Source organism: Camellia sinensis, chromosome 3, assembly GCF_055761805.1.
Source record: "Camellia sinensis isolate YWXY chromosome 3, ASM5576180v1, whole genome shotgun sequence".
Classification (NCBI taxonomy): Eukaryota; Viridiplantae; Streptophyta; class Magnoliopsida; order Ericales; family Theaceae; genus Camellia; species Camellia sinensis.
Genome location: NC_138963.1, coordinates 144,378,219 through 144,402,822, shown reverse-complemented (window position 1 = coordinate 144,402,822; position 24,604 = coordinate 144,378,219). Strand labels below are relative to the sequence as shown.

The 24,604-nt window shown below is 38.9% G+C and overlaps 1 protein-coding gene across 14 annotated transcripts in view; it reads right to left on the bottom strand.

Moving 5' to 3' along the window:
- LOC114270602 (ARM repeat superfamily protein) overlaps nucleotides 1-24,604 on the bottom strand; it is a 115,093-nt gene that overhangs the window by 37,097 nt on the left and 53,392 nt on the right. For all 14 annotated transcript variants that reach the window (XR_003631998.2, XR_014364551.1, XR_003632000.2 and 11 more), the window contains exons 18-28: nucleotides 20,584-20,701; nucleotides 18,785-18,919; nucleotides 18,492-18,685; nucleotides 18,249-18,396; nucleotides 18,014-18,154; nucleotides 17,832-17,918; nucleotides 17,200-17,688; nucleotides 17,051-17,118; nucleotides 16,911-16,962; nucleotides 5,643-5,729; nucleotides 5,292-5,320 (exon numbers count right to left, since the gene is read on the bottom strand). Coding sequence is in view for 9 of the 14 variants with exons in the window: in XM_028212165.2 (XP_028067966.2) it covers nucleotides 5,292-5,320; nucleotides 5,643-5,729; nucleotides 16,911-16,962; nucleotides 17,051-17,118; nucleotides 17,200-17,688; nucleotides 17,832-17,918; nucleotides 18,014-18,154; nucleotides 18,249-18,396; nucleotides 18,492-18,685; nucleotides 18,785-18,919; nucleotides 20,584-20,701 (1,548 nt within the window). In the remaining 5 variants the exon portion in view is untranslated. The remainder of the gene's footprint in view (nucleotides 1-5,291; nucleotides 5,321-5,642; nucleotides 5,730-16,910; nucleotides 16,963-17,050; nucleotides 17,119-17,199; nucleotides 17,689-17,831; nucleotides 17,919-18,013; nucleotides 18,155-18,248; nucleotides 18,397-18,491; nucleotides 18,686-18,784; nucleotides 18,920-20,583; nucleotides 20,702-24,604) is intronic.

Genomic DNA, 24,604 nt, shown 5'->3' with positions numbered 1-24,604 from the left:
TGTGTAGTAGGTAAGGAGTAGGTGAAGTGGAGGTGGTAGTGGTGTAGTGGGTTAGGTTTAGTGGAGTAGGTGAGGTGGTAGTGGTGTAGTGGGTTAGGTTTAGTGGAGTAGGTTTAAGTGGGTGAAGTAGGTGGAGAGTAGGTGAATTTTAACACAACGAGACGCTAATATATGCCTGGATCCTTTAGTAATTCGCCAGACTCTGACGTAAGCTTGAGGTTAGGATCCATAGGAGTAAAAGTTGGCTTACACCATAGCATCCCAGCATCTTGTAGAAGATCAAGAACATACTTCCTTTGGGACAACAAAATCCCCCGACGCGAGCGAGCAACCTCAATACTCAGAAAGTATTTCAGAGGATGCTTGACTCAAATCCCTCTTTCCTTGAGCTACGCCAACTAAATCATCACCTGTAAGAATGATATCATTCTCATATACACAGACTAGTGGGAGTCGTGCGAATAAAGTAAATATGATCTGAATGGCACTGAACAAATCCAACGGATAAAATAACAGAACTAAAGTGACTGAACTAGGCCCAAGGAGATTGTTTAAGCCCATATAAGGACTTGCGCAGCCGACAAACTTTTCGTGCATACTCCACCTGAACTCGAAAATCGAGTGGAGGATCCATATAAATAGTCTCAAGTAAGTCTCCATGCAGAAAGGCATTCTTCACATCTAACTGATGTAGAGGCCAAAAATGTGAGGCAACAAGAGATAAGGAGCCAAACAGAGGTAAGCTTGGCAATCGGTGCAAAGGTAGCCCCAAAATCCTTGCCATGAACTTGAGTAAAGCCCTTGGCAACCAATCGTGCTTTGTAGCCATCCACAGTGGCATCTGTAAGATACTTAATAGTGAACACCCATTTACAGCCACCCGTCTTTTCACCAGATGGAAGAGAAACAAGTTGTCAGGTCTAATTCTGTTCCAAAGATGCCATCTTTGTTCGCATAGCAGCCACCTACTTGGAATTCTGAAGAGCTTCTAACACAGAACGGGGAATAGATTCCAACTCCAGCTTGCCAAGAAAGAAACGACAGGCAGGGGAGACACTGTCATAAGAAAGATACTAGAAAATAGGATGATTAATACTGCAAAGATAACCACGATGGTTAGGGAGATGTCTATTATGAGGAGAGCTACGACAATAAGCAATGACCAAAGCAGAAGAATTACCTGATGCATGTATCGAAAAGGATGTTGGTAGGAGACAAGGACGATAAGAATATACCTGCAATGGAGGAGGAAAAGGAGCCTCAATTTCAACCTCAAGAGAGATAGCCACAACCTCATCAAAAATGGGAAGACGCCAAACATCAGAGTCCACAAATGGAACAAGAGTGAAAGAGGAATCCAACATAGAAGGGTGAGTACCAAAAAAATGAATCTCTTCATGGAACGTCACATCACAAGAATGATAGTACCTACGAGTGCTAGGATCATAACACTGATACCCTTTGGACATAGTAGAATACCCTACCAAGATATATCCAATAGCCTTATCATCTAACTTTGTGCGAGTAGGGCTCTGGTTTTGAACAAAACAAGTGCACCCAAAAACCCGAGGTAGGAGAGGAAAGAGAGTCATAGTAAGATGTAAGGCCTGGAAAGTGGCAAGACCATGCAAGGCACGACTAGGAGTGCGATTAATAAGATAAACTGCGATAAGAACAACATTATGCTCGTAAGACTTAGTTACATTCATTCCTCTAAAAAGACAACAAGCCACAGACATAATGTGACGGTTTTTTTCTTTCAGCAATCCCATTTTATTCAAGAGTATTAGGACAAGTAAGTTGTTGAAGTATACTGGCCTAATTAAGATGGGAACAAAAAAACATCAGAGATGTATTCCACACCATTATCAGATCTAATATTTCAAACAACAATGTGAAACTAGGTTTTAACCATCTGAAGAAACTGAACAAATGTGTGAAAGACATCAGATTTATGCTTAATAAGATAAACCCAAGTACACCAAATATGGTCATCTATAAAGGTCACATAATATCTATGGCCAGACAAAGCAGTAATAACAGGTGAAAAGCTCCAAACATTAGAATGAATATGATCAAACACAAAAGGAGCACGATGCATACGAGGAATATAAGTAGTACAATGTTTAGCTAACTCACACGCATCACATTGAAACTTATGATCTTACAAGCTTTATTAAAATTTGGAAATAATAAACATAAATGCTGAAAATTTGCATGACCCAGACAAGCATGCCACAATGCTAAAGTCTTAAAAGAAAAAACATAGGAGGATAAATCCTCAAGTAACACAAACGCGGAAAAACTAGAAAGAAGCGGCTAATCTGGTGGATCTCTAAAGTAGTATAAACCGTCACGCTCATATCCCTTGCCAAAAATCCTCTTCAAACTCAGATCCTGTAACAAGAATTGGGTAAGAAAATGGCAGCACTGTGAAAGGCCCTAGCAAGCTGACTCACAGAACAAGATTATACGCAAAATTACGAACATGTAGGACAGAGTAAAGAGTAATATTAGGAGATAGAGTAACACCACCCCAATGACGAACAGAGGTAGTAAAACCATCAACAAGACAAACAATTTGGGCTATAGCAAGAATTGGAGAAAAAAGGTAGGAAAGCTCACCTATCATGTGCAAAGCAAACATGGAAAGTAGTAGGAGTACCCGTAGCCAAAGTGGCAGTCAAGGATGATGGCACTGAAGATATCATAGAACCAAGATGACCCTGAAGCTGACCAATCTGAGTCTGAAGAAGATGCAAATCTAGAGTAGTAGAACTCGGGACAATTTCCATAACAGCAGCAGTGCGGAAGGAACCGGATGGACAAGGACAAGAAAAACGTTGTTGCAACTCATGATGGAGTTTGAAACAAGTAGCCTTGGCGTGGCCTGGTTCTCCACAATGATGACAAATTACCTTCCTAGTAGCAGGACGAGACATAGACTATGCAACAAGAGCCATCTGATTAGAGGTGACAGGAGGCTCAGGAACTAGAGTGAAAACAGGCTGAACCAACCGGCTGTAGCGCTCATCGCTATCAATAATAGCAAAGGCCTCATGAAGGAAAGACAAAGGAGATGTGTTTAAAATCTGAATATGAAGAGACTCAAACTCAAAGTTTAAACCCATCAAGAAATGTATGTATGCAGCCGAGCAAGACGCTTGGTCACAAGAGAAGTCGCCTCGGCTGGAAGATTGGTTAAAGGCTCATATTGAGCCAACTCTTCCCAGCGTGCCTGAAGATACCCAAAGAATTCAGTCACATACCCAAAGAAGACTGAGAAGCACGAGCAATATCCTAATAGAGCTCAAAGATGCGAACATCATTATGAGCATGCGCATACATCTGAGATAAGGTGCACCATAAACCAAGAACGGTATCACAATACAGGAACATATGATAAATCCAATCCTCTATGGAATTGAAAATCCATCCCAAGATAGTGTAGTTATCAATATCCCATTGACCACGTGTAGAATCTATAGTGTCTAGTTGAGTAGTGACAGATGAAAGCCAATGAGTTTTTCCCTTTCCCTTCAAATAAAGTTTAACGACTCCAGGCAACGAAATTTTTCCCATTCAGCACCACTCGTGATACGATAAACAGGATAATGATGTGAGAGAGAAAAATCTGGAGAAACATCAGATGAAGACTCAGTCATGGTGGCTACTAGAGAAACAAGTGATTTGTATAGTTATCAATATAGAACGATACACAAATCACAGAACACACCGAACACACGGTGTAACTAATCCAACAAGTGCTACCGAACAAGCCGGTAGCCCACCAATAAAAATAACGTAGGAAAAAGGCTTACCACATCAGCACCAAGTCCCGAAAAGCGGGACAGAACCTGCCGAACTGCCCTAGAGAGGCTATCGGCCTAAAACAGGACTATCAAACAGCCTAGGAATGGTTGTCAGCCTCAACCCAGGTGGTGGGTGGCCTAGGCAAAGGGTTTAAGAGGGTTGGGTAGGGCTGTCGGTTGCAAGAGAGAGACTGGGAAGGGCTGTCGATGGCTAGGGAGGAAGAAAAAGGCAGCCGGAGGTGATGGGTTAGGGCTGTCGGGTGAAGAGAGAAGGAGGCAGTTAGGGTTTTTTCTTAGACATTGATACCATAAAGAATGAAGAGAATAGAATGGTTTAGCTAAAATGGAGACTACCCTGTGTATATATATTATATACTGATAGAGATTTACAAGATAGAAAATACTGTAAAAGAAAACAAAATCAAGGCCTAAACATTGGCCATAAATAAGACCTAATTGATTCTAATTAATTCTAATCCCAACAGAATGATTATTACTTTTTGCTTTGATTTAAATAATTAATAGATCATTCATAAAAAACACATAAATGATAAAAGCTAACTTAAGAGTGATGAGTTATTTATATATATTGAATTAGTGCCAGTGTTTGTTAATTTTGATTATTTGTGGATGTAATATTAATCTACATAGCAAATATAAAAAAATATATATTGTCATGTCCCCACCAAATGTTGTAATAAATTCTTTACTACTTATTTTATATTCATATTTTTCAAATGATTCTCAACAATGAAGTCAATCAAGCCTTCAAAAGACACTGCCATTCAATTTCTATTTAAATTGGACAAAAAGTATAATAAGCATTATCTGTGGACTCCACTTTGAAACGAAATGCTATTTGTAGTAACAAGACAATTTAACAACTAAAAGCCCATAAACATCATTTAACAAGTCAATATGAATTATCAACACATTTAAACATCACATATTAATCATTTCACCGACTCAAATTTTCATGTTGTTACGTGTTGTGCATCAATATGAAATAAGATAGGTTTAGTTATATAAAAATAAAAATAAAAATAAAATAAAATAAAACTGGAGATATATCAGTTATAATTTATATGAATAGAAACATAGCTGATGGTCTAAGCTAGCTCTGATTGATAATGTGAAATGCAGAAAATGTAAAATTAGAAGCCGTTGTCATGACTGTTAATGCCAGAATTTAGGACATGTGCAAGACTCAACCATCCAGTGGCAACCATGTGAGACAGCCATAACATAGTCAATGATCTAAGCTAGCTCTGATTGATAATGTGAAATGCAGAAAATATAAAATTAGGAGCAGTTCTCGTGACTGTTAATGCTAGAATTTAGGACATGAGCAAGACTCAACCATCCAGTGGCAACCATGTGAGATAACCATACAGAATTTTTCAAATATTTTAGTTGAACAATATGATAAGGATGCCCTTTCATATCCAACAATTCAATGGGAGAAGATATACAACTTACCAGTGTTGTGAAGTAAAACTGTCCAACTCCTGCATCAACATTACATCTTTTTCAGGCAATAGATCCACAAAATCATTAACGGTCAAATTTTTCATAGAAAATTTAGCAAATGGAATTCCATGAAGCATAATTCCAAGCCCATTGATTGAATTCAATAGCAGATAACTTCAACTAATTGAAATTGATACAAGATTTTGACCTTACTGACTCAAAGTCATAATATTTGGTTCCTTGGTCATTAGGGGAGTTGAAAATCATAGGAAGGAATTTGGCCTTCCATAGTTTTAGAACATTGGTCTTCAGCCCCATGGGACTAAAAGAAAGCAGGCAACATGCATTATTTTTATATACCTTTTCCTGTAGAAAGTCATTGCTTATGGTCTCCCAGTTTTCAGTCTCCAAGCTGAAAACTTCAACCTCCCCATTGTCGTAAGTGATCTATAGAACAGATTAGAAACATCAGGCTAGAATTCCAGTGTTAGCTATTAAAAGGAAAGGAGTTACCAATGTATGAAAATATGAGTAGTACAGCTATTTTAGATAATGCACATAGAATAAAAATAAATAAATATAATATAATATTGAAACACTTAAGGTGTCCTGAACAGTACCACTTCAGTTGAGAGAAGAAGAAATGCCTGATTTGCAAGTTGATGACAAAGAAAAAGCAGAGGAAAACAAGTACTTTTTCTGAAATAAAAATAAAGTATACTATCTTAAAATTTCATGCAAGCAACAAGAAAATGAAACCTGCAATACATCATCAAAATTAAAGCTAATACACAACAAAATGTCTATATAAGAAAAACAGTTTTTTGTGGCTCCAATAGTGACCTATGAAGCATGGACACGGCAGATTTCATGCCGTGGCGGTGTCTGGCACGGGGACACGCCGTGGACACGTACGGGTGGCGTGTCCCTTTAATTTTTTATTTTTTTTTCAGTGGACACGGCGGAGACACGCATGTGCACCAAATCTGGACACGCGTGTCCAAATCTGGACACAAAGAGCAAAAAAGAAGAATAAAGGAGAAGAGTGAAGGTCTTGAAACAAACCTGGACTTCGATCCAGTCAACTCGCCGTCGACCTCCATGACTTCGACCACCGTAAACCGTTGACCTCGACCTCCATCCCCTTCGACTTCGACGATCCTGTCGCCCTTCCACTTCGACGAGCTCTCTCTCTCTCACCTTTTCTCTCTCCCTTGCAATCACGATCGCGATCAATCGCTTCTCTCTCTCTCTCTCTCTCTCTCTCTCTCTCTCTCTCTCTCTCTCTCTCTCTCGTCTTATCTTTTTTCATCTTTTGATTCATATATATATATATATATATATAATATAACTATTATTATTATATAATAATAATACTTACTTTCAATTATTATTATTATAATAGTTATAAAGATGACATTACTTAGTTATTATTATATAACTATTATAATTGTGTAATAATTATTATATTATTATATAACTATTATTATTATATAACTATTATATTATATAATAGTTAATATACATATAATATATTTATAAGATAATATATAATACATATTATAAGATAATATATACTTATACATATTAATAAAAATAAATAAACACATGTATGTAAAATAAATAAAAAAAATTAATTGAAATATATTATTTAAAAAATATAATAAATAAATAAAATAATTAATGTGTATTAAAATAAAAATATTTATAAAAAAATTAAAAAATCTGCCGTGTCCCCTGCCGTGCTCGTGTCCCTATTTTTTAAAATTTGCTGTGTCCCGTGTCCATGTCTGTGTCCGTATGCGTGTCCGTGTCCGTGTCCGTGTCCGTGTCCGTGCTTCATAGATAGTGACTAAACCAGCTTTCATGGTAAGACCAACATGCACACCTTTTAACAAAAAATAGATACACCATTAATCCAAGGGTCTTAGTCAAATAAGCATGTCATATTACCTCAACAAGAAGTTCTTTTTCCATTGGCATGAAATTTCATATGCACCCCTTCAACCATATACGTTTTGGCTAGTCCCCACAACATATCATTAGAATTTCATGATGCCCCCACCAAAAAAAGAAAATATCTAAATTACATCTATAGAAAACTTCCCATTATACTTGTAGAAGTTATGAATGCAAAGTTATGATGCATCCAAATTGGTGAGAGCCATAAGAGCACACCTCTCCGTCAGTCACATACGGGGGTGTCTGACACATGTTGGACACGAACACATGTCAAACATGCTTCAAACACACTAGGAACACATGGTAGACATGTTGGAGACACGTTGGGGACATATGGTGTACCATATTTTTTTCTTTAGTTTTTTTTTTCCCACCGAAATAGCATTCTCAAGGTTGATGAATTTGATAAGAATAAATATTTGAGATAGAACAAATATATAATATTTAAATATATGACAAAAAATATACACAATTATATGATTTCACATGCCCTTTCCCTCCTCTTCCTATTACTGTTAATACTGCTAATGGGTTGGTATGTTTGTTATATCTGTTTGGTTTGTCTTACCGTCTGCTATGTCTGATGTCTCTACTCCATTTGTCCTTTATGTTCCTCAGTTATCTGTCAATTTCTTATCTATCAGTCAGCTTGATGCCTACGGTTTTGATGTTATCTTTTCTTCTTCTATCTGTTCTGTGCGGGATCGGATGTCCAAGCAGCAGATTGAGACTGGCCGTAGAGTTGGAGACCTCTATGTAGTAGAAAGCTTGCATCTGCCTATGACAACCTCTCCGACTGCTTTTTCCTCTTTTCAGTTAAATTCTTTGTCCAGTCCTTTGTACTTGTTACATTCTAGATTAGGACATTTGTCTGTTGACCGCTTACGGTCTTTAGCTCAATCAGGTATATTGGGTAAAGTTTCTCCTAGTGAACTTACTGAATGTTGGGGGTGTAAACTTGTCAAAATGACAGCCTTACCTCTTCGTAAAAGTACTTCTATATCTGATACTCCGATTTCTTTAGTTCATACTGATGTTTGGGGCCCTTCTCTTGTTGTCACCAAAAGGGTCTTGCATACTGTGTCACTTGTTGACGACTGCACCCGTTATTCTTGAGTTTATCTTATGACTCATAAGTCCGATTTCTATCAAATATACCATACCTGTCTATGATTACTACTCAATTTGGGTCTACAATTAAAGTGTTACAGTCAGACTTGGAAGGAGAATATTTTAAAAATGAGTTCTGTGAGTATTTAGCCAATTTCGATACCATTCACCAATCTTCTTATACAAATACACATGTCCAAAATGGTTGAGCAGAGCGTAACATTGTCATCTCCTTGAGACAACTAGGTCTCTTTTTCTCTCTGCCTTAGTTCTGGCTCTGTTTTGGAGGGAGACAGTTCTTACTGCTACATTTCTTCTCAACCGCATGCTTACTCCCCTTCTTTCTATTCAGTCTCCTTATGAGGCTTTGTTCTCCCAAATTCCTAATTACTCCCTCCTTCGTGTGTTTGAGTCTGACTATTTTGTCCTTCTTCCCCACAAAGATTGAACCAAACTTAGTGCCCAATCTGTTCTTTGTGTCTTTTTGGGTTATAGTCCTACTCAGAAAGGCTATCAGTGTTACGACCCTATTTCTCATCATCTTTATGTCTCCCATCATGTTTCTTTTCTCGAACGTCTGCCTTACTTTCAGCTTCCTCCTATCACTGCTCCGGTTTCCAAAGAGGATTTGGTTCACATTGATCCATTTCCTTCTGAGGTACATCTCTACTGTTCCCCATGACCTTGCTCCCTTTTCTCCTCCTTCTTCCCTACCTACTCCTCCTCCGCTGTTAGTTTATTCTCGTCGTCAGGCTCTTCCTTCACCAGTTGTCTCTACTCCTATTATTGCTCCTCCTACTTCTGACGACTCTAATCGTACTGCACACTAATATCCTACTTGAGCGCATCATCCTCCAAACAGGTTGGGTTTGTCTAATACATGTTTTTCTACTTCATATCGTACTTTTTTGTCTGCTATTCATTCTGTTTCATAACCTTAGTCTTACAAGGAGGTCTGTCAAGATCCCCATTATATTCAAGCTATGGAGGATGAGTTGTCTGCTTTATAGAAAATTAATACTTGGGAGTTGGTTCCTTTGCCTGCTGGTAAGAATCTGGTTGGTTGCAAATGGGTCTACAAAGTCAAGACTCATTCTGATGGTTCTCTTGAGCGCTACAAAGCTCGTCTAGTTGCCAAAGGTTTCTCACAGGAGTATGGTATTAATTATGAGGAGACCTGAAAGTTGTGAGGAAACTGCTTTTATATTTTTAATACAATACAATTAAATTGTACAATATGCCCTATTATATACCTGTATCCAGCAGTTAACTTAAGGAAATAAAATCCTCGATAAAGGAATATACAAGAATCATTGTAATCCCTATTGACCAGCACCACCCTTCTTTACATGCCTAAAAATAAAATAAGACTGTCAATAATCATTCCTTAATTATAGGGATTACATATGACTCTTAACCTGTAGAGATTTCTACAAGACCTTTGCTTATGTTGCCACGATGACTACTGTCCGTAGTTTTCTAGGGATTTCTACACTCCCTCTCAAGTTGGATCATAGATGTTGATCATATCCAACTTGCCAATGAAATCCTTGAATAGTTGTCGAGGTAGTCCTCTGGTAAATGTGTCTGCAATCTGCTCCTTAGCAGGGACATATGTCATGCATATAGTTCCTTTTAATGTCGTATGTCAACTTCCACATGTTTGGTTTTGTCATGCTAGACAAGGTTGAGTGAGATATTGATCGCTACCTTATTATCACAGTACAGCTTGATAGGTAACTCTAATTCAGCTTGTAGTTCTTCCAATATCCTCCACAGCCATAATCCTTCACATATTGCCTGAGCAACAGCTCTGAATTCTGCTTCTACACTGCTCCTTGCTACAACATTTTGTTTCTTGCTTTTCAAAGTGACCAGATTTCCCCATACAAAGGTGCAGTATCCTGTCGTGGATCTTCTATCCTTTGTGGAGCCGGCCCAATCAACATCAGTGAATGTTGCCACTTAATTTTGTTCACCTGGCTTGAATAATAAGCCTTTCCCTGGAGATCCCTTTAGATATCTTCGGATCTTAAAGGATGCTTCCTGGTGTGCTTCTTCTGGAGATTGCATGTGCTGACTTACTACACTTACTGCGAAAGCTATGTCTGGTCTGGTATGTGACAGGTAGATTAGTTTGCCGACTAATCTTTGATATTTCTCCCTATCCACTAGCTTCCCAACATCTTCTGTTCTTCTTCCAGCTTCAATAGGTGTATCACTTGGTTTGCAACCTAGCATGCCCGTTTCGGTCAGGAGATCAAGGGTGTATTTTCGTTGTGAAACACTAATCCCCTTCTTTGATCTAGCTACCTCCATCCCTAGAAAGTATCGCATTTGCCCTAAATCCTTCACTTCAAATTCTGTGGCTAGAACTTTCTTCAACTTTCCCATTTCCTCAATGTCATCACCAGTGAGGATAATGTTGTCTACATACACAATCAGAATAGTCTTCTTCCCATTTTTGTGTTTGAAAAACATAGTATGGTCAAACTGTCCTATGCAATATCCCTCTCCTTTTATTACCTTTGTAAATCTATCAAACCATGCCCTGGGGGATTGTTTAAGTCCATATAAGGACTTTTTTAGTTTACAGACTTTGCTTTCCTCGCCCCTTTTATTGAATCCAAGAGGTATTGTCATGTACACTTCTTCTTCCAGTTCACCATTTAGGAAGGCATTTTTGATGTCGAGTTGTTGAAATGGCCAGTCCAAATTGGTTGCCAGGGACAAGAGTACTCGGTTAGTGTTCAACTTCGCCATAGGTGCAAAGGGTTATGTGTAATCGATGCCATAGGTCTGAGTAAATCCATTTGTAACCAACCGGGCCTTGTTTCTTTCAATTGTCCCATCTGCTCGGTATTTTATAATGAATACCCATTTACAGCCTACTGGTCTCTTTCCTCATGGCAAATTCATAATTTCCCATGTTCCATTCTTTTCCAATGCCCTTATTTCCTCTATTACAACCTCTCTCCATTCTGAAATTTCAAGTGCTTCCTCAACGTTCTTCGGAATTTTGACCCTATCAAGGTTAGAAGTAAAGGCACAGTATCCCGTGGACAAGGTATTATAAGAGACAAATTTTTCAATTGGATGAAGTGTGCATGAGCGAGGTTGTTTTTTGAGAGCAATGGGCAGATCAATATCATCATTTTTAGTAAGTTTTATCACCTGTTCTAATTTGTTGGGAGGTTCTTGGTTGCTCGGAGCTACCACTAGATCTGACTCTCTTGGTGCTTCGGGTATGAGTTTCTCATTACCACTTAGTTTCGGCCTTCGTGAGTAGACTAGTGTCTCCTTATTCTGTTGTTCTATTTCTCCCCCTGAGTTTAAGTTTCCTTCTGTAACTGGCAAGGAAGTGGAGTCGGATGGTAGATTGGTGGGAGGAAAGTCTAGGGCAAACATGTCACCATTAGAGTTATGTCGAGTCTGAGATTCACTCATATTCTCCCCCTGAATTGAAGACTTGGGATAGAATGGAGTTGTCTCGAAAAAGGCGACATCAAGACTGAGAAAGAGACGACAGGAAATAGGGTCATAGCACTTGTAACCTTTTTGGGATGGAGAATACCCAAGGAAGCCACACTTGGTGGCCCGAGGATCCAACTTGGTGTGCTGGTAAGGATGGACATGCATAAAGGCAGTGCAGCCAAATAAACGAAAAGGAAGAGTGGACTTCAGCCGAGAGGTAGGGAAGAATTCAAGGAAAGTGTCAAGAGGTGTAGCATAGGAAAGTACACGACTGGGCATTATATTGATAAGGTGAGTTGCTGTTAGAATAGCATCACCCCAGAACATTGTAGGCATATGGGTAGTGAGTAGTAATGCTCGTGCTACCTCAAAATGTGTATTTTTGCGTTCGGCAACCCCGTTTTGTTAAGGGGTGTCAACACATGAACTGTGATGAATTATCACATTTTCTTGAAGGAAAGGACCCAACATGTGGTTGAAATATTCTAGTCCGTACGCAAGATTTGAATCTTGGTGTGAAATTGTGTTTGGATCATGGCATAAAAGTTGATAAAAACTGAACGAACTTCAGATTTGTCTTTTAACAAGTAGACCCAACAAATACGAGTGTGATCATTAATAAATGTCACGAACCATTTTGTGTGAGTGCGATTAGGGATCCGGGAAGGTCCCCATACATCACTATGAATGATTATGAAAGGTTTTGTGGGTTTGTAGTTGGATTTTGGGAATGAAGTTCTTCGGTGTTTTGCGAGTTCACACACTTCACATTGAACCTCAAGAGACCTTTTATTCGAACATAGCGAAGGAAATAAACGACACATGTACTAAAAATTGGGGTGACCCAACCAAGAATGCCATAACATTAGCTCACTATTCTTAGGGATAGAGACAGAATTACAAATAACACTTTGACACTGATCACGCATTTTAGCTTCCTCAAAATAGTAAATTCCCCCATACTTAGCATTGCCAATCGTCATCCCTGATGACAGGTCCTGAAAGAGACAATGGGATAAAACAAATTTAGCAAAGCAATTGGAGTGTTTAGTGAGTTGGCTGACAGACAAAAGATTACAGGATAATTTTGGAACATGAAGAACAGATTCTAAAGTAATCGAGTCAGAAATCCGAATACTCCCTTTGCCAATGCCGGCAACAAGAGCAAGAGATCCATCAGTAATTTTGACTCTTAGATTACCAGCACATGGGATATATGATGAGAACAAATGATAAGAGTCTGTCATATGATCAGAGGCTCCAGAATCTATAATCCAAGGTGTATGATTACGAAAGGTGTAGAAGGCTTGTGGGAAGTTACCTTTGTGTGCCAAATTACCAAATGGAGTATTTTTTGGTGGCTGACCCGAGGCTTGGAGAGCAACTAGCATCTCCATGATTTTCTTTAGTCGATCGTGGCTTGAGGTGCTGCTGCTACTGCTGCTCCCACTGTCAGAATGGTTGCTCTCCACTTGTTGCCTCTCGGGTTGAGGCTCATAACAGGCTTGATAGCCTCTGGCTTTGGTGCTTTGTCGTGGTTTCCAACCAGCTGGCTTGCCATGAACCTCCCAACAATTATCCTTGGAATGGCCAGGCTTTCGACAATGTTCACACCAAGGTCGTCCCTTTTGTTGCTTGGTATTTGGCCCACTATAGGTCCCTCAGGATACAAGTGCAGAGCCCTCTGGTACCGTGGCTGTCACTTCCTTCAACATGACTTTGCGCCTCGTCTATTCATGCCTTACTTCAGCGAACACTTCTTGAGCGGATGGTAAAGGTCGGCGACTGAGAATCCTTCCTCGTACATCATCTAAATCTCGATTAAGGCCTGCAAGGAACTCAAAAACTCTCTCCTTTTCCTGTCTCTTCTTGAACAGTACACTCTCCTCAGAACAGCGCCATTCTTCTTCGCTGCTTAAATCTAGCTCTTGCCATGGAGCTAGCATCTCCATGTAATAGTCTGTCACCTCCCTTTCGCCTAGTTTCATCTACCATAGGCATGTCTTAATTTCAAAGACTTAGAAGGCATTTTCCTCATCAAAGTAGGTTTCTCAGACTGCATCCCACAAATCTTTTGTTGTGGGTAGAAACATATATGTTTTCCCGATAGTTGACTTCATGGAGTTGATAAGCCATGAGGTAATCAATGAATTCTCTAATCTCCATCGCTGGAGTGCCACAGCATCCGTCGATTCAGGTTTCTGTGAGTCGCTGATAAGATACCCAAGCTTTCCTCTACCGTCAACTGCAAGTTTCACGGACTGTGCCCATTCTCGGAAGTTCTTCCCGTTGAGTTTTTCTGCCGATTGTTGGACAGAAGAGCCCTCTTAGTCCATTCAAACTGATGATGGAATTGGTTCGACTCGTTTAAGTCTTTGAGGTTTTCGACCCTCGACTATTGATGGAGTTGTCCCCCATAGTTAGCTTGGTTTAGGAAAAAACCAGCTCTGATACCATGAAAGCTGTGAGGAAACTGCTTTTATATTTTTAATACAATACAATTAAACTGTACAATATGCCCTATTATATAACCTGTATCTAGCAGCTAACTTAAGGAAATACAATCCTATGATAAAGGAATATACAAGAATCATGGCAATCCCTATTGACCAGCACCACCCTTCTCTACATACCTAAAAATAAAATAGGACTGTCAATAATCATTCCTTAATTATAGGGATTAGATATGACTCCTAAACTGTAGGGATTTCTACAAGACCTTTACTCCTATTGCCAAGATGATTATTGTTCGTATTTTGATTTCGGTCGCTGTTGTTCGTTCTTAGCCTCTTTTATCAGATGGATGCTAAGAATGCTTTTCTTAATGGCCATCTCGCAGAGGAGGTTTACATACATCCTCCCCCTAGCCTTCACCATTCCCCTCGACAGGTTTGTCGCTTTCAGCATGCTCTATATGGTCTGAAGCAGTCTCCTCGTGCTTAGTATGATCACTTTCAGACTGCTGTCACTGCACTTGGGTTTCATCCTTGTGCTCAAGACTCTGCTTTATTTCTTCTACACACATTTGCTGGATTTGCTGCCTTACTACTGTATGTGGATGATATGATCATCACTGGCTCTGACTCTTCTGCTATCTTTGAGGTCAAACAATATCTTTTTCGCACCTTTGAAATGAAGGATCTAGGCCCCTTACAGCATTTTCTTGGTATTGAGGTAGCTTCTTCTCCCAATGGCTATTTTTTGTCTCAAGCCAAGTATGCCAATGAGGTTATTCATCGTGATAATCTTACTGACACTAAGTTTTCCGATACCTTCATTGAGCTTAATGTTAAGCTCACCACTACTGATGGTGTTCTTCTAGAAGATCCTACTTTATATCAAGAACTCGTGGATTGCTTAGTCTATCTGACAGTTATTCGCCCTGATCTTGCCTATGTTGTTCATGTGATTAGTCAGTTCGTTCCTGCTCCTCGTTCTACACATTGGGCTTCTTTGGTTCAGATTCTTCGCTATCTCCGGGGTACTATGGCCTTGTTTGGTTTGTATTTGAGAAACATGTTTTGAGATAAAAAGTACGAAAATTTGTTTGGTTTGGTTTTTTTTAAAAGATGTTTTGAAAAATTATTTTGAGTGAGTTTTGGAAAAAGTGATTGATTTGATGTGTATGAGAGAGAGATTTGTTTGGAAAATTTGTAAACCAAACAAGTTTTGGAAAAAAAATTTGAGAAAATTTGTTTGGTTTAATTACTTTTGAAAACTTATTTGTAGAAAATTTTTCCCAAAATTTTTTGAGAAACACAAACCAAACAAGGCCTATATTTTAAGGTTTACTATTGTCTTCTACTTTCTCTTTGAACTTGGTGGCTTATGCTGATTCTAATTTGACTGGTGATGTCACTAATCGCAAGTCCACTTCTGACTTCTGCATGTTGTTTAGTGATTCCTTGATTTCTTAGAAGAGCAAGAAACAGACTGTTGTTGCGCGTTCCACTGTCGAGGCTAAGCATCGTGCTATGGCTCATATTACTGCTAAGATTATTTAGCTTCGTTATCTCGTTCGTGACTGATTTGGGTGTCCCTCAGTTTTCTTCGACCTCCCTTTACTTTGAGAACTGCAATGATATTCAGATTGCACATAACACTATCTTTTATGAGTGGACGAAACACATTGGGATTGATTGTCATTTTGTACATCAGCATCTACAGTCTGGCTCTATCTCGCTTCCTTTCGTCTTGTCGACATTGCAACTCATTGATTTCTTTACAAAAACGCACACTACTGCTCGCTTTAAGATTCTTCTTGGCAAACTCTCAATGTTTTCTGCTAAACCACCTTGAGTTTGAGCGGAAGGTGTGAGAATATATGTTAATTATGGAAATATAATTTAGATTGATTGTGTGATTTTGTAAATATTAAATTGATTGCATAGGGATACCATTTCCTATTTCAGATTAGGTTTAGGTTTGCTATATATATCGGTTGTAATCTACATATTATAGACAAATGAATATATAAAAAAAAAACATTCAAAAAACTTCCAGTGTCCTACATGTTTTGGAAGTCTATGTTTCCAGGGCCAGAAGCAAGATTTCCATAGAGGGGTCGAACATATATACTAACAAAAAATCCACACACAAAAAAAGAAAAGAAAAGAAAAGGAAAAAGTATGGCCTACAACATTAATTTCTACAAACATAAAAATAATAATATGAAAAATATAAATAAATGTTTTTGTTTATCCATGTTGAGTTGGAAAAGATATCAACTGAAAGAAAATTTATTGACTCCAAACAATATTTTTCTCAATAAATGTAATCAACCAACTTTGTGGCGACTCCTCTTTCTCTTCTCTGTAGGTTAGGACTTAAAATCGACGTTAGTTATGAGAAATTAATTTATTTTATTATATTTTGTACAAAATTTAATTTCACTTTGACCTCCGCAATTCATGAATATAGATGGGCAACCATTTAAATTTTTGAAAATCCAGATGAACAAGCCACTATACAATGAATCCACTATTCACAAAAAGGGGGTGAAAGACCAACTCAAATCAGGATGCATTATGGGATATGCGATTGCGAGGAATACATTTTTTCCCCAAACATGTATCAATTCACCTTGTGAGTATCACTTGTAGAATCAAACCCGCTGACTGTGCCCAAATGGTAGCTGAAAAGTAGAAGAATATCCACCATGTCATATAAAAAGACTGCAAATATTTTTCTAGAATAAAGTATTTACAACTGCAGATTCTCACCATTTATCAACTGGGGACCATAATTTTATCCGCTGCCCAACACACACTTGACTGTTATTCCCAACATCCTATGAAATTCAAAGTTACGGTAACTTTAGAAATGAATGCGATGCAGGATAACCCTCACACGAGACACAATACAGACATACCTTTAAGCCACAAAAACCAGCCACTCTTTTAATCTTGGAAGTTTCAGCACCAACACTGTCAGATTTTGTTACCACACCATTAACTATCAAAGAACTTTTCAAAGCTTCCTTCTCAGTCAGTGAAGGTTTTGTAGTCACAGAATCACAAGAAGATGGAAGATGCCCTCTTCCAATAAGTGGTTCAGAATTTCCAGATGCACCCTTTTCATGCTCATCATAAATAGAGAACTCATTATGTAATTCAACTGATCCAGGAGGAGATGGAGAAAGGGCTCTTTTATGTCTTCCTCTAGGGTTGATTTCCTGGTTCAAAGTTTCATGGGTCTTTTTTTCACAAGCAAATGAACTCTCACTACGTTCTCTTGTCCCATTCACAAGCAAATCATTGTTCTTGCACAATACCAAGTTCGCCGTGCTGCACTTCATAAAGTCTGACTGTGAAACATCCTCTTGGCTTTTTCGGCCACGTTTAACGAGTGTACTGGCAGGCTGACACATGCACAGGAAGATCATTTGGACAATAATTTGAAGCATGTCAATCCACCAGGAAATAAAAATAAAAAATATAAATATTGAAAAAAAAAAGAAAGAGAAGATAAAGAAAAATATAATGATGACTACAAGAAACCCACACGAGAGATCTGAGATTCAAAACTAGGAACCACTCTATTAGCAAGTTTTGCATTAAAAGGACACCAAGCTTGACAAATTGAATTAGCCTGTAAACAACCAAAAATAAAACTCAATTTAGAATGATTCAAACAATTAAATGATTAGCATACAGTCAACAGTTAATATGAACTTTAAAGCTTACCTCGTCTCTTTTTTCTGCAGGACTAATTCTGTATAATGATGATGGCAACAAAATCAAACCCAGGGTATGTGATGCTGTGATGGCACTATGATTCAATGCATTTAAGATGGAAATTCCAAAGTCTGCTAAAATATGCAATTTCTGCAATATAAAAACCCTATTGCTGTATTAATATATATTTAAAACATGCCTGGGAACAAGAAATATCCCTTTAAAAGAGAACAGCAAAAGTTACAGGAGTTGTGTGAGCATCAACAGCATCCTCAGCCCTCTTAATAGCCAAAAATATACTCTGAAGGCATAAGACAGCAGCATTGACGACATCCATGTCACCATCAACAAAACTAGCATTGACAAAAGCTTGCAAGGTGAAAACAAGAGGACTGCAAAAAGAAAAAATATACATTCCAAACAATATTACTATAATAGTCATTTACATTCATATTTACTATTGCTTTTCTGTTATAAATATGTCTACCTGAAAAACTGAGCATAAATTTCCTCATCGCCACAATTTTCAGGTGGGAAACCTGAATCGTGAGCAAGAACATGGATCAAGAACACAACAATGTAAGCAGGGTAATCAGGCAATCCTAGCTGCTTGCCAGAAGTTTGGCGTATTTGAGCATCTCTACTGTACTCCCTTACAAATTCTGCCATATATTTCAGTGACTAAAAATGAAGAGCAAGTCAGCAAATAACAAACATAGTTAAATATATGAATGTATGTTAAATTCATACTACATGCACGACCAGAACTCCCAGACCTACATCATCTCGCAGATCTTTTACGGAATCTGAGGCGGCAAATGCAAAAGCACATGCATATTTGGTAGGTACAGCATGCTGCTTCAAAAGCTTGTGTATTTTGTCAATAAACAGTCTGCGTGCAAAAGTTGAAGAGTCCTGCCATGTGACAGAAGAAACAGACTAGTCAGGAAAAAATAGAAAATAAAAGAAAATGGTTGTTCATTAGAAAATGACTGTGGAGCAATTCAGACACAAGGACCAAACCTTGATCCAGCGAGTAAACTAATACAGAAGTAATGGATTTTAATGACAAAAATGACAGAAACTTCTGATTCATTTGATACATCAAGTGAAATTTTGGTTTGGTAGAACCACCAAATATTCATATTCAACCCACCATTTTACAATGTAATCATTCCAATGTTCTGATTTGTTTTCTTGAATGGGCCAGGTTTGTATGAAGGATCAGTAAAGCACTCAAAACAATGGCTTTATGTGATAATTGATAAACGAAATAATTCATTGGTGCAGTAGATATATAAAAACACACCTTAATTTCAAATCATGAATTAATATCAGTGGGACTCGGTACCAAATGTTTATTCCAGGCTGTATATTGGTTCCCAAACATTTCATTTATTTCATGATAGACAACACAGATCTCTACCGAACATAACATACCATTCACTCCTTTTAAATCAGAAATTCATATTAGTGCAGCTCACAAGATCATCCAATGCCAGAGTGTGGTTCCTGAACATGCCATTCTATTTCCAAATGAATTTTGGGCCTTGAAACCTACAACCGGTTCTCTCTAGAAAAACTCTCCCTCTTCCACCATTGAGTGAAGCAACTCTAACACATTGACCTCAACCATTGCCAACGCCAAGTAAATGACACATGGTAGCCAAAAGATTGAGAGGGTCAACACAAGTACTAGTGGAGTGTAAAAAAAATACGATGGGAGTATACAAGAGCTCAAGCAAATAACCTAAGAATCCCTCACCAAAAAAGGTATCTTTCATTTCATCTCAACACAACAAAACCTTTTCTGGCTGCATAAATCCCCTGTGACAGATAGCTTTATCTAGAATCAAATCCTAAAACTTTTTTTTTTAAATGAAGAAAAACACAACAAAACAAGACGCCAGTCCTTACACCAGAAATCACACCAGGAGTCGATACAAATAAAGGACCGAAATATTTCTTAATCTCAATTTCCATAGAGAAAACTCTTATGTGCAAAAACTCAGAATCCTACATTTGTTACCCTGAGAAATGACATGTAACATAATGACGAGCAACGTAACATACACAAATCTCTAATAAAGTACATCACATAGGCAAAACCCCAAGACAAACCAAAGAATGTAAAAATAATATCACAGATAACGAAAGCAGCCAGACAGAACAGGAGGTGATCTACTGAATCTATTTCTGTCATACACATTGCTGAAAGTTTCTGATGAAAAGATAAACTGTATATTCAATTGTGCGTCTAATACAAAATATTAAATCAGTATTTATAACCTAGACTAACCTTAAAACAGAAAAGAAAATAAGCTTAATTCCTAGAATATTACACACAATATCTACAGAATATACATAATATATAGAGAATATCTCACAGTTGGGTAGTCAAGGCGGGACTGATATGGGCCCACAGTGGACCAGACTGGACCTTCTCCAGTCCGATGAAGGACTGGAGAGGAGCTGAACTATCACGGTTGAACCCAGCAAAAGATATATTTGAAAGCTTTAAAAAAAATCTTCTAAATAATAAAAATACTTTATAGCTATTTTAGATGCAGGCATGGTACCTTGGCCATCCAAATTGTAAAACGGAAGATCTCTGGTGGAATATACAAATCCCATCTTCTTGAAAGACGGAGAACAGATTTTGCAGCAGCTAGTCTTATGTTGGCCTTGTCAGATTCACTGCATGACAAAGAATTCATAGCCACAAAAGCATAGAATAGAACAAATTGTAGTTTAGTACTAACCAAGCAAGCTCACATGTACACCTAACCAAACTAATATATCATTAGTGCAGAACAAATTTACATCAATAAGAATTTTATTATATCTTCGGAACTATTCAATTAATGCCTCCCTCCCTATCTACTTCTTTTTCCCCTCTAAAAAACAAGAGAGGACCCCACTCCCCAAATAATTAGCTTTGTGTTTTACAACGCCATTGTTTGGTAGGTTCCAAAGTCACCCAGCTATGATGCACTCTCCAAGCCCACTCATCTCACCCCCAGTCTCCCTTGATATATCTACATAGTTTTGTTGACATGATCGACAGATTCACCAGCAAGTAGTTGCGCCTAGCTGAACATCCCCCAATCTTTGATATGGTGAATAACAACATGCAGCCAGCTTTTGTATTCATAACCTTTGTTAACTAATGGAGAATTCACTCCATACAATCAGGTATTATGGAACATGGTTTGCCACAGGTCTAATTTTGTATGAGGCATACTTGTGTTAATTCATACACCTAATCAATTGCAAAGTTCAACCTAAGTCTTAACCTAAACCAAGCATGCCATCTAGAAATGTTTTGAAACTTATGACAAACATAAAGGAACATTCAAAACAATATTTGGGCAGGCACGCCCACTTATTTAGGAATGGATTAAAATCCTACAGCTAAGGAAAAACTCCAAATATGTGCTAAGTAGCACTGAGAAACTCCTACATTCTAAATCTTAAATAAGTGCAAGAGATGGCTTCCCTTACACATTGATGAAGTCCTCACACTATGTAACACCAATTTCCACCAAACTGTAGAAAATTTAATGTATAAAGAGAAATAGAGAATTGTATTATTGATTGATGTATATTCTTGATGTGTTGAATATTACAATGATTCCTAATGATTCCTATATATAGAAGAGTAGGTGGTAGTAGGTGGTAGATGGAGTAGGTAAAGTGGAGGTGGTAGGTGGAGTAGGTGAAGTGGAGGTGGTAGTGGTGTAGTGGGTTTAGTGGAGTAGGTGAGGTGGTAGTGGTGTAGTGGGTTAGGTTTAGTGGGTGAAGTAGGTGATAGGTTTTAACAGCCCCCCGCAAACTCAAGGGGGATAGGAACTAACCAACTTGAGTTTGGAGAGAATAACAAAACAAGAAAATACATAAAAATAAAAGAGGATAGGAGACACTGTATGGTCGTGTCAGACCATTGGTGAAGACACTGGATGGTGGTGTCATAACGTTGTAGAGGACACTGTATGGGGGTGTCATAACGTTGTAGAGGACACTGTATGGTGGTGTCATAACGGTGTAGAGGACACTGGATGGCGGTGTCAGACCGATGTAGAAGACAGTTTGTGGGGTCATGTCGGACCGTTGTAGCAGACAATGTTGTGACAGTTGTTGTGACAGTTTACGGAGTCTTGCTGGACCCTTGTAGAAACTAACCGGAATCAATGTCGGGACAGTTTACAAAGTCTTGTCGGACCCATAAAGGAGCTAACCGGAATCAATGTCGGGACAGTTTACAGAGTCTTGTCGGACCCTTGTAGAAACTAACCGGAATCTATGTCGGGACAGTTTACAGAGTCTTGTCGGACCCTTGTAGAAACTAACCGGAATCTATGTCGGGACAGTTTACAGAGTCTTGTCGGACCCATAAAGGAGCTAATCGGAATTAATGTCGGGACAGTTTATAGGGTCATGTCGGACCGTTGTAGAAGTTGCACCCTCAAAAGGTGTGCCCAATTTTGTCAAAAGGCGTGCCATCAAAAGGCGTGCCCAATTCATCAAAAGGTGTGCCGGACATGATGGCGAGGCACATGGGCGCCTTGGCTTACGCGCCCGTTTTTTCGTCTGGTGGCAAGAGGTGCGCGATGCGCGTGGCTGCCTCGGCTATTTAACCAAGACGGAGGCTGAGGCTGAGGCAGACAAAAAACTTCTGAAAATCCTCTGAAACAAACTCTTCCTTTGCTGAGAAACTCTGTAATACTCTGTAACCAACCCGTCTCTGAAACACTCAGCAACATGGCCTCTTCTTCCCGTCCAGCTACCCAGAATATGGCCTCCTCTTCCCGTGGTCTGCTCACGCTCTTTCCAGAACTGAACGAGTCCACAAGAGAAATAACTGGTGCGATGGCCAGTGAACCTCAACCAAACACCTCTGGTTTTGCTCCATTGAACTTTCCGATGCGGTCGGTGGAGCAAAAAATGGCGGTGCAAACTGATATTGAGGCCAATCAGTATACTCTGAAGTCATGTGTGGAAACCATGACGGCGGTCACAAACTTGTCGCACCGGCTGCAGAGCAGGACAAATGAGGTGCAACAGTTAAACTCCCAGCTGGCTCTGCTCCAACGCATGTATAAGGATGCGCGAGCAGAGATAAGTGTACTAAAGGCAGAAAATAAGGAGCTGAAGCGGAAGGCCACCGTGATGTTCCGATTTGGAGGGCCGCCATATGCTGCAGTGGAGGAGCAAGGAGGAGGCAACTTGCTTGGTGGTCTAGGAAGCACGGAGGCAACACCGTCAAGGGCCTTCCAAGACAGAGGCAAGAAGAAGAGACCGGCTGCAGAGTAGAGAAGAAAAATCCCACTGTGGGTGTGGTTGTTTTGTTGTTTTTTTTTTTTTTTTTTTTTTTTTTGATGTAAAATGGGGATCGGGGTGAGCCCCGACATGAATAAAATGAGTTTGTGGAATGATGAATTTTTTTTTTTTTTTTTTTTTTTTTGAAAAGTAAGGGAATCGAATAATAAAAAAAATATGGAGATAGTGATGAAATGATAAGCATGGTGATGATGAATATTAATAATGAATAAAAATAGAGCACCAATTAAGGTTTATAATAAAAAATAAAATTTGGGCGGTGGGACAAAAAGATGGTTTATAATAAAAGTGCACATGGGTTGGTTCCAGAGTTATATTGGTCTCTTCAACCACTACCTCTGTCTCTTTGAAAAGTGAAAAGCTAGTCATCTCTCTCTCTCTCTGCACCTGGTCTCTCTCTCTCTGGCATGAACTGGTTTGGAGATGAAGAGATCACACGCATACACACATGCATCTCTCTCTCTCTCTCTAGATCCATGAGTCTCTTCGGTCTGGGCAGGAACCAAAGGACATTTCGCCCGGAGTAAGGGGGCACAGCTGAGAAAGCACATTGATGCAACATTAGGGAGTGGAAATCTGAGAGAAGCAGTAAGACTTCCTCCAGGGGAGGACGCTAATGAATGGCTGGCTGTCAACACTGTGGACTTCTTCAACCAGGTGAACTTGCTGTATGGTACCCTCACAGAGTTCTGCACTCCAGAAAACTGTCCTACAATGACTGCAGGCCCCAAGTATGAGTACAGATGGGCAGATGGTGTACAAATCAAGAAACCAATTGAAGTTTCAGCTCCAAAATATGTTGAATATATTGAAAACAGGGAAAGGAAAATGGAGGAAAAGATGGATGTGGATGGTGGAAATAATAGAGTGGATGATTCTCCGAGCCCAACCCCGAGAGAGAGAGATATCAAGCATCTCTTGTGTATATGAGCTGGTCTGTGGTCTGTGTGGAGGATGGGTCTGGAAAAGCTTGGTCTTCGTTGGCAGCTATTGTAAAGGCAGAGAAGAGCTTAATTATGGAAGAAGGTATGGGTAAAAAAAAAACAAGCAGACTAGGTTGAGGTCCGGCGGGCGGCTAAGGTGAGGTTGCCGCCCGCCGGGAAGCGAAAATACTAGATTCTTAAACCTGCTCTGATACCATGTAGAAAATTTAATGTATAAAGAGAAATAGAGAATTGTATTATTGATTGATGTATATTCTTGATGTGTTGAATATTACAATGATTCCTAATGATTCCTATATATAGAAGAGTAGGTGGT